The following is an 11,497-nucleotide window of genomic DNA, read 5'->3' on the forward strand; positions in this document are numbered from 1 at the left end:
TTCTTTGCAAGTTCAATGAAAATATCTATACAACAAAAGATATCTAGCTTTTCCACAATTCAAGAGCAGCAAGCAGAGGTGGGGACATTTTAGAGAAAAGGTAATCGAGTTTACTTTTGAAACTTAATAAGGATTGAACACATACTGCATGGTTTGCAGTCCTGAAGGTGTAAATAAAACCAACCTATACAAAATGGTGACTATTGCTCAACGATACCCATTCTGCTATGATCATAATACAACAGCACTAGTTATTCAGCCTTCTCCTTAGGATCATCTCGGAGGTGAAGGAATACTAAACTAAACAGAAGAACGCCGCCCATCATTGAGAAGGCACTTGCATAGTAAGGGTAGGCAGACGGTATAAACCTTTCATACTGAGTGTGCTCCAATGGCCGCACTGACACCTGTGGGGAGAAGATTTCAACACATTACTATAATACAAATGCAGAAGACATCATATCTCACTAACTATGGTCACTCAGTAAAAATACAAATAATCTTAGTGCCACAGCAACTCCGACCATGGTAGAAAATTATTAAGGGCATTTCGTGTTTCATAATTACTACGTAACCATTTTCTTACACAAGTCATGTCACAGGAATTTTATAACCATATAATTTTTTAAATAGTAGGACATCCTGGCACATACGCATTAAAAGCAATTAGCGAAGCTTATCGATTGCAAGAAATCCTGTCCGTACCTGTGTACTAGCATACAGATGTGTGTAGCCAATTCTATTGTAGTCCACCACAAACTTGAACACGCCATAGACGTCAGGGAGTTTGAATTGTGCAACATATTTTCCATCTGATAATAGAATAGAAAAATCCTTAGTTAGACAAATGCACCTCAAGAATTAAATGAAGCATAAATTGCACTGATTTTTTAATACTGATGAAGTATAATTACAGGCCTCAATGCTTATTTTCAGATCTGGTTGTCCTCTCGGGCAACAAGAAGCAATTTTTACATGTCCGAATTTTGGTTTTACTTGTCCAAAATTTACTTGCAATCTAGAGCTGTTAAGGTACATTTTTAGTTCAGTGCATATTATATTACAGTATATACATGGAAAATCGTAATGAAATTCACACGTTTATTTTTTGCGTGCCGATTGCAGCTTTTTTCACAATTCCAGGAAAGAGTTTTGCTGTCGCTCTCTCATACCAGCGGTGACCACCCCCTACATATTCAGTAATGAACGTCATGCCCCACGCAACTGCAACTGAAACAATCGGTGCACCCCCCCTCCCCGTTCTTCAATCAATGCCGCCCCAGCCAGCAGGCACATACGCAGCCATGATGTGCACAACCACAGACACAAGTGTCACGGGCTACTTTTTCGGCGACTTTCGAAAATATAATGTGAGAAATGTCGTGCGATAGCGCCCTGGGTCAAAGGATGTTAGGAATTTTACACAACTGCAAATATTTTAGTTGTCCGATTGGGCAACTAGCCAGGAGAATAACTTGTCCGACGTAGACTTTCACTTGTCCCGGGCAATCGGACAACCGTTAGTGTCGAGGGCTGAATTATTAATCTACATGCTTCACATTCATTATACATAATTCATTATAACATGCAATAGAGACACGTCCACCATTTAAGGTTGTGCACAGCAAAGCAAGTACATTAACTATGTGGTATCTCAAATAGCAAAGCACATAGGAATTAAACATGTTATAACAATGTCTCAGTTAAAAAATGAAGTGATTTTTACTTTTGGGAGTAAGAGCTGTTCTCACAAAAGGATCAATTCTGACAAACTCCAGTTGAACATCTTCTGCCTTGAAAGGCACCCACTTATCTCCAATAAGCTGGTCAATTTCGATCGTGTAAATCTGGAAAACACAGGTTTGCCATATATTATTCAACCTTTAAAGCAATATGACACCTGCACAGTTGCAACAATGTGGTTCTTCAGACGTATATATTACATTTACACATTAGTGTACTGTATAGAATATCGTCCCTGTTAATCATCAAAATGTGTGATTTTTTCATTCCACGACATAGCAGCTGAACATTTGATAATGTTTAATGCATACCTGGAAACACAGAAACAACTCACCACATTTTCAAGGATTGTGTAGGCTGTGGGTGGTGCAGTCATGCCAACCTTTGTGTGTTTCACCTCACCAACTCTTAGCACACCCTTCTCATTAAAAACCCACTGTGACAGGGCTGTTGCCAACTCCTGGTTGCCAGATTTGTCTGTCCTGATGTTTTCATGCAAAGAAAACAATAGCTAGGTTTATCACACCATGATGACATGTAGTTGAATACTTGCTGGTTAGACAGATAGCATATAGCACTAGCAGCATGAAGCTCGAAAAGTATGGACATAAGTAAAAGAGCAATGAAAATGTTATGATAACTATGTAAACATGAATGATACCCACTTTTTGCCAGTCTGCTGATTGATGACGGAGGCTGCAAAGAAATCATTGCTGAATAGATCCAGGGAGCCAGAGAAGATGACTCGTGCGTTGTTACGTGCTTGTAAGGCAGCTATCAACAGTACATTCTTGCCAACTGCGTGAGGGTACTAAAACAGTCCAACAACGACTTAAGAGAGTCAGTGGAGCACAGACTGTTATACATGCATTTACCCAGTCAGAATTATGTGGCATTACAGCCTCACTCAACACCTGCTATAGGAGGCAGAAGTGATTTTCACTGGCAACGTGACAATTTTTCTACAAAATCGCACATGCCCAGTAGAAAGTCATTACACATTAAACTAACTAAATTACGAGATTGTTGCTCAGAAAAACTTAAAGGGATAGTAGACTAGGATTTTACTGCATACAACTGTACTTACTTTATAACAAATCATCTATACCCACACATATTTGTTACCAGATACCTAATTTAATTGTTATAATTAATTACACATCAACGCTACGAAATTTGAACGGCGCCATGACACCCGCGACCGTGCTGCCACCCTGAAAAAGTTGCGCATTTGGCAATTTATTTTGCACCTTACAGACCGAGGTCTAATCACAAAGGTTGCAATTATATTCATACCTAAATGCAATTTAACCGATCAATGTTAATTTTAGGACAAATTTATCCATAATATAACTGAAACTATATGTCGTTTATAAAACTATATGATATTACAATCCTTTTGCTTTTAAATTAATAAATAAGAAACACCCTCGTTCTGTAACCCTTGGCTGAAAAGTGGTTTTGCGCAACTTATCAGATCATGAGCTTTGAGTGGCGCCACCGTCATTGTAATCAAACTGTAGTCGTTAGTTTTAAAACATTTTTTAATATTTCTAATGGTGATTGAACTATGAAACTTTTTATGTAGCGTAATTTTAACCTCAATTAACTGAAAATAACCCTAGAACCTAGAGTAAACGATCCCTTTAATATAGCTGAATATAGTCTCCTGACAGCGGAAATATCACTGATTACACCAACATTAAAAATACTAAGATTTTATGCAGTATAGCATAGAAAAATGAATTTGACCCCATCGTAACAGCAATAAATTTTATCGTATGCCGATAATGCCTAATGGCAGAATTGGTAAACTTGTATTTGTGTTGGTGATGAATTGAAAACAAGTGCATGATTTGAGAGAGCCTGTACCATGTCTACGGCAGATAAGCGGTGGCGCCACAAGCTAATCCATACTTCCGGCTAGTTCAAGATGACAGGAAACAATTGTTTACCAAACTAGTAGTTCTAAACTGGCACTTTTTTGGTGAATACAAAGGTTCTAAGACATTTTATTGTTACTCTAGACAATTGCTGTTACTAAAGCAATAACGGTAGGTGTCATGAAAGTGGTGAAAACACTGGAAAACTCTCGCAATAGTTATTTTAACTGCTCACCTCCTTCACCGGCTCGTCGGGATTGAATGAGTAAGCCGTGGAGGAACCTGTCAGAATCTCCAGCACGAGTGGATTGTCACTGTCCGCAACCATCCCAACGCCGCTAAATAGAATAGGCGAGTTCTTCGTGTTTGGTCCAACAATGGTAGGTGCGTCGATCAGGTTCGCAGGTTCTGTCACGATCCGCGTGTGCTGCAAAATGTGTCGCGGTTTTCTATCTTAGCAACTGCAACTAGCTGGCGAACAAACAGGCAATAGCATTCCGGACTACCAACATCCAGACACTGGAGCTACAATTAGCATCATTAACACGACTGATGTAATGTACACTTCATGGTTGTTATGATATCTGCAAAATATGTGCACACACTTAAAGTAACATGTGATAGTGCCTCTAACAGTGGATACAAGTACAATGAATGTATACCAAGCTCTCTGCACCTTAAGGCAGAACAGATATAATAGTATCAAATAGCTGACAAACCTTCGTGATATATGAGTATTCATGGTATTTTAGACTCATTTATTTGTATTATGTTCAAACAAGACAGGGTGCAAGACTTTTCCACATGCCATCTCGATGACACTGTGATCAAAACTGGCTCACCACCATACCTTTCCGCTGTCACTAGCGTCATAATTGAGATGGTCGATGACAGCCGTGTTCTCCTCATCCAGTTCTACACCACACTCCATTACCAGCTCGCGCATCGTGTCACCGACCGTAGAGTCCGCAGCCACAAGCACGTTTCCGCCACCATCTATAAAGCTAGTGATGGCTTCAACCGACAGCGAGCCTCCAAACTCTAAAATAATAAATTGCGGGTGTCAAAATTATCATGCATACACTATGGTCACATGCGATGAGGCGCTGTAAATAAGTATGCAAGTAGAGAGAACTGGAATCCATGAACAAACTAGATAAAATCCAGTCATTTTATAAAACTAATTTAGTTTCAGCTGTCAGTGGTCTATGTACTACATACCTTCAACTGATGGTGAAAACAAAATCAAGTTGTCATAGAAAAACTCTCCATATTTGATGAGTGCCAGGTTAGAATCATCAGCCAATTTGAAATTTAGATCATATCCTCTATCTAAAACAAACAAAATTAATAATTAATAATTAGACAATTTCATGTTACGATATGTTTGAATACTCATCTGCAAGATGGCAGTTTTCTTTTGGGACTCTAGAAATGGTTTCTATGACATAATAATCATTACAGAAGATTACTCGTCGTCACCTCCGAAGAAGACCTGATGTACCACGTACATGATAAAAACAATTTGTATGCGATTGCCTACAATAAATGTGTTCCGAACAATAAGACCTAGTATATCGCAAGTGCACTGGTCTCTTATCAACTGATCTGAATGCAACTACCGTTGCTTCCAGTTCCAAAAATATGTACAGAGATGTGCAACAGTTACATCAACTAGATTTTTTGCTTGTTAGGAATCACAGTCATACTAACTTACTTCGGTCTAATAAAACTGTTACAAATCGTTCGGAGAAACCGTCTCTATCTAGAATGGAGTTTAGCACGGGCCTGTGCTGTGAGTGTGATTGTAGTTGTAGTGTAAGCTCGGCTATCAGTATCAGTTGGCCTGCACTTATAGTGTATAGGTAGCTCCAAGAAACGGTCTTGCTAGGGTTAGAAGACCATTTCAAACATTGGCTGCAGCTAAACACGTAGTTGTCGTATTTGCCAAGTATCGCCAAAGAACAATATACCAAATGAATCAGTATACATCTGCATCTGTATCTACGATGCGCTCATTACTTAAGGGGTTACAGCAACTTTTTTAGACAAATGCTATCAAAATCATAAATTCGTAAACATGGCGATTAAACAATCGTGGAATCAAATTGATATGCTGTGAGAATTAGCAGATTATACCGTGAATTAAGAGACATTCTAGTTTAGAAGCAGGACAACTGCAAGTTAACGTTCATATTTCAAACAAGGCAAGTCAAAGATGGTAATACTACTAGTAAGGCCGACCTAAAAATTACCTTTGGTTCGGGTCACCCGCCCGATTTCACATTTCAGAGTGATAAAATGTGCGACTGCGGTCACTTTTAGAGGGCTTCAAGAAAAAATAAAATTCAAAGATACCGCCTACCGATCATACATATATTCAAATAATCGACTCTTGTCATTTTATTTACCTAAGGAGAGTTCCAAAATATTTATAAACAGAACTTCGTTGGCGAGAAGTGAAACAGTTCCTACCTACGTTTCCTAGAATCCTACAACGTGAAACAGTCGTATCGAGCCTGGGCCGGCTACTTCATAAACAGAGCCTGAAGGTCGTATGGCGCGGCGGCCGACTTTGATGTACGCGATCAATTGCGTACTATATAGTATACGCATGCTATTGTGCTATACGCGGCCGCAGAGCCGTTTACACTTCGGTTACTCGCTCGTTTAAAGGGACGATTAATCGAGCTCCGTTTTTGGAGCAATTCCTAACACTACTATCCAGTACACGACTGGTGTTCACATTTTGAAAACAATGTCATGTTCATGGCTCCTGCATTTCAAGCTGTATATGTTTAACTTGTGAAAAAAAAATTATATTCCTGCCTACCCATGTTTTTACAGAAAAAAAAGTTTAAAAAAAAAAGTTATACCGACCTACCTACCCTAATTTTCACAATCCATGTGACCCGAACCAAAGGTATTTTTTTGTTTGGCCTAATTGAATAGTTTTATTTGAGATATACCTGGAGTTATTAATCTAGATCTGCATAGGTGACACTGATATGTTTTTGTATGGAAGCGTGTCAGGCTGTATTATGTATAGTCAATCAATCGCACATTAAGACTTTGGTAGTAAATACATTTCGTGTTTATTAACCTTCTTTTTTTATTGAGACGTTCCAAGTGCCTGAGCCGCTGAGGCTGTGTCAGTGTTAGACCGAATAATTCTGTCCCATATAACCTTTTTTATATTTTGGTGAGGGTTATATTGGGACAGAACGGGGTTCATTGAAATTTCGTGAGATCGCATGCAAAATGCATGCGCTGAGAATGCGGCCTGTACGCCGCTATTGGCGCGGAAAAAAAACTACCGTTCCCTTCTTCATGGCTTTACCTTGCTACTGATATGTGTATACATTCACTTCAATCGTTATTCACTTCTTAAAAGATTGTTTTTCAGAAAGACCACTTCGTTCCACTTTCATAAATCATTCGCCATTTACAAACAATCAGACCAATCAGAGCGAGTCTTATAATAGCCCCTGGTTCTCGCTTGTATCTGTGGCGCTGCAGGAGGCCTGATAGACTCGCTGTGATTGGTCTGATTGTTTGTAAATGGCGATGTAATTTAGGAAAGTTGAACAAAGCGGTGTTTATGAAAAACAATCTTTTAAGAAGTGAATAACGATTGAAGTGAATGTATACACATATCAGTAGCAAGGTAAAGCCATGTAGAAGGGAATGGTAGGTTTTTTTTCGCGCCAATAGCGGCGTACGGGGCGCATTCTCAGCGCATGCATTTTGCATGCGATCTCACGAAATTTCAATGAACCCCGTTCTGTCTCAATATAACCCTCACCAAAATATAAAAAAGGTTATATGGGACAGAATTATTCGGTCTATGTCAGTGTATGCAGTATAGGCTGAGTATAAACCGACCAGGCTCTCCGACTAGTTACACGGCGGAGGCCTCTCGCTACGTAGTGTTAAGCGAGATGGGAACTTAATTGTGGCTAGGCTGAGTACAGACCGTCGCAACATACTCTGTAAACTTACCAACCAGTGACCTAAAGAAGACAGAATGAGTCTCTCTAACCGACATGCTATCTAACAACACTAATGTCTTCTTTCCGGCTATGGCGACAGATAAAACTGCTGAAAATGCCAATAACAATACAATTCTGTAGGAAACCATTTCGCCGGTTGACACGTCTTCCACAAATGGCCTCGTGAACACGAGCGCCACCTGTCGGCAACACCTTGATCTCTTCATAGATATAATAGTCCAAAGGGTTAGCTCAGTGAGCTTTCTATCTTTTTAGTATAAAGAGATCATTGGTTGAGCCCCCATGTGGAGATGCTGTAGCTTGTTTAGGAATTTCTGGTGTAATTCTAGCTGCTTCCGTGTACACAAAATGCACTCTTTAATAATAAGACGGCAATGCGCCCTCACTGACATATAACAAGAATATGAAATTTAAATTAGCCAATAGACGGCGATACGTGTGCTACATAGCATTTTATCCATAGATATCATAATAACAACATGTTGTTATATGATATCTATGATTTTATCCATAGATATAATATAACAACATATAATGATATCTTGTTATATGATATCTATGATTTTATCATTTACTGACAATTTGTCATTATTCACCCCTGATAGCATCATTGACTAAGAATATCAAGACACGACACTTCTTGATTTTTGCGTTCTCCTGATGGAAGTTGCTCTAATATCGGTGATTTTTTTTAATTAGAAAAGTGTTAATTATTGGCAAGGAAAACGAATTTTAGAAAATTTAATTCAGATAAAAAAAAAGAAAATCATGTTTTTTATGATTTTATTTATTAAAATTCAATCACAAAAATTTTAACAGGTACATAAAATATACAGGTACAGAGCTTCATGCAGTTATAGTAATAAGGTGACAGCCACGCCACATACACTAATACATATTCTATATTTATATCATATCGTCTCTTTTCACACTCCGCCATACCGATTCGTTACCTACCCCTTTCTTCGAATGCCTCACGTCATCTGCAACCACCATCTCCCTCCCAATTTATCTCGAGACATGCACTAACACACTAACGTAGCCAGATTGTGTACTGGCAATTGTATACGCAGCGGGGATCCTACATGCAAGGTCTTCCTCCTATTTCTTAAGTGATGTCTACTGATGAAATGTTATTATATAAATCTATGCTAGGATAACTCCTCTTCGTTATAAATACATAATCTTTGCAAAATATTATTTTTCTCGAGAGATATTGCGCATGCGCGCGCACCGTGTCTGGTGTGCAATACGGACTAAGGAAAACTTCATAATATAGCTTGCTGAGAGAGAAAGGGGGTGGGAGACTAAGGAAAGGCGGTAGGGAAGATAGCTGGGGGCGGTAGAAGAAGAGGGAGGCTGAGCGAAGGACAGGGGAGGCAAGGGGAAGGACGCTAGGGCATAAAGTAGGTGTTTTGTACCCTAGAGGCTAGGGCGCTCTGATATAAACACAGGTCTACTGATAAAAATTCATTAGAGATATCTATGCTGAGATACCCCCTACCCATATTAAATGCATATTCATCACAAAATATAACTCCTCTGGTGAGATATTGTGCATGCGCTAACACACTAACGTAGCTAGATTGTGTACTGGCTCGTATATGCAGCGGGATCTTACATGCACGGTCTTCCTCCTATTTCTTAAGTGATGTCTACTGATGGAATGTTATCATATAAATCTATGCTAGGATAATTCCTCTTCATTTTAAAGGCTATCACCCACCTAATTATCTCCCTTTCCATCGACCCGCATGTCCCCATCTCCCGATCAATATTCTTTGCTTTTTCTCTTTCTCTTTTATACTAATTCTCAATCTTCTATATAGATCCTCACTGTTGCACTGCATTTCCCCTCCAATGCCCATTTTTATCGACATCTGGCTTCCTTATCAACCTACGATTTTTCGGGCATATCCTTCACCTTCAGACGACATCTTATCCAGGAGTTCAGAAAGCGAATAAAGGACTTAACTAGTGTGTGTGTGTGTGTGTGTGTGTGTGTGTGTGTGTGTGTGTGTGTGTGTGTGTTTGTTTGTTTGTTTGCTTTTGTGTGTGTGTGTGTGTGTGTGTGTGTGTGTGTGTGTGTGTGTGTGTGTGTGTGTGTGTGTGTGTGTGTGTGTGTGTAACACAAAATGCACTCTTTAATAATAAGACGCCAATGCGCCCTCACTGACATATAACAAGAATATGAAATTTAAATTAGCCAATAGACGGCGATACGTGTGCTACATAGCATTTTATCCATAGATATCATAATAACAACATGTTGTTATATGATATCTATGATTTTATCCATAGATATAATATAACAACATATAATGATATCTTGTTATATGATATCTATGATTTTATCATTTACTGACAATTTGTCATTATTCACCCCTGATAGCATCATTGACTAAGAATATCAAGACACGACACTTCTTGATTTTTGCGTTCTCCTGATGGAAGTTGCTCTAATATCGGTGATTTTTTTTAATTAGAAAAGTGTTAATTATTGGCAAGGAAAACGAATTTTAGAAAACTTAATTCAGAATAACAAAAAAAGGAAATCCTGTTTTTTATGATTTTATTTATTAAAATTCAATCACAAAAATTTGAACAGACATAAAATATACAGGTACAGCTTCATGCAGTTATAGTAATAAGGTGACAGCCACGCCACATACACTAATACATATTCTATATTTATATCATATCGTCTCTTTTCACACTCCGCCATACCGATTCGTTACCTACCCCTTTCTTCGAATGCCTCACGTCATCTGCAACCACCATCTCCCTCCCAATTTATCTCGAGACTGAGCGAAGGACAGGGGAGGCAAGGGGAAGGGCGCGAGGGCATAAAGTAGGTGTTTTGTACCCGACAGGATAAAGCGCTCTCCTAATTATAAACACAGGTCTACTGATAAAAATTTATAAGAGAAATCTATGCTGAGATATCCCTTAACCATATTAAATGCATATTCATCATAAAATATAACTCTACTGGTGCGATATTGTGCATGCGCTAACACACTCACGTAACCATATTGTGTACTGGCTCGTCACAGTATATGCAGAGGAGGATCTTACATGCAAGGTTTTTCTCCTGTGCAAAATATTATTTTTCTCGGGAGATATTGCGCATGCGCGCGCACCGTGTCGGGCGTGCAATACGGATTGAGGAAAACTTCATAATATAGCTTGCTGAGGGAGAAAGGAGGTGGGGGACTAAGGAAAGGCGGCCGGGAAGATAGCTGGGGCGGTAGAAGAAGAAGGAGGCTGAGAGATGGGACAGGGGAAGCAAGGGGAAGGACGCATAAAGTAGGTGTTTTGTACCCTACAGGCTAGGGCGCTCTCCTAATTATAAACACAGGTCTACTGATAAGAATTTATTAGAGAAATCTATGCTGAGATACCCCCTAACCATATTAAATGCATATTCATCACAAAATATAACTCCTCTGGTGAGATATTGCGCATGCGCCGCTAACACACTAACGTACCGTCAGCTGGGGCTACTTTGAACAGCGGGGCAACATTGAACACCCGGGGCCAAAAAAAATGAAATGAGAATTATGGCTATATGGGCAATCTTATTGACAAAATTATTTTTGCATATTTTTCTGTTGATGAATAAAATATTTTACAAAGTATTTGAATATTTAATACATGAAATAGGAGTCCCGCAGTAAATTGCAAATCGCTGACTTGAAATTGTAAAAAAATTAGCATTGGAAACTTTCACAAGTACAGACCACACAGAGGTACACACAACGTTCAAAATAGCCCCTAACACAGGGGTTTCTTTGAACAAATAAAAATCCAAAAAAATTATCACATCACTTTAACCAATCTGATAATTTATACAAC

At 38.9% G+C, this 11,497-nt stretch overlaps 1 protein-coding gene across 1 annotated transcript; it reads right to left on the minus strand.

Annotated features, from left to right (window-relative positions):
• On the minus strand, nt 1–7,811 carry LOC106815236 (dolichyl-diphosphooligosaccharide--protein glycosyltransferase 48 kDa subunit-like). The gene is made up of 9 exons (XM_014819709.1): nt 7,629–7,811; nt 4,848–4,958; nt 4,477–4,667; nt 3,862–4,053; nt 2,409–2,554; nt 2,078–2,225; nt 1,727–1,847; nt 706–812; nt 1–407 (listed from the first exon to the last, which is right to left on the minus strand). The coding sequence occupies exons 1-9, from the start codon at nt 7,765–7,767 to the stop codon at nt 252–254; spliced, it is 1,311 nt and encodes a 436-aa protein (XP_014675195.1). The 5' UTR covers nt 7,768–7,811; the 3' UTR covers nt 1–251.
• Nucleotides 7,812–11,497: the final 3,686 nt, after the last annotated feature.

This window comes from Priapulus caudatus, unplaced genomic scaffold (genome assembly GCF_000485595.1).
Source record: "Priapulus caudatus unplaced genomic scaffold, Priapulus_caudatus-5.0.1 Scaffold1, whole genome shotgun sequence".
Classification (NCBI taxonomy): Eukaryota; Metazoa; Priapulida; class Priapulimorpha; order Priapulimorphida; family Priapulidae; genus Priapulus; species Priapulus caudatus.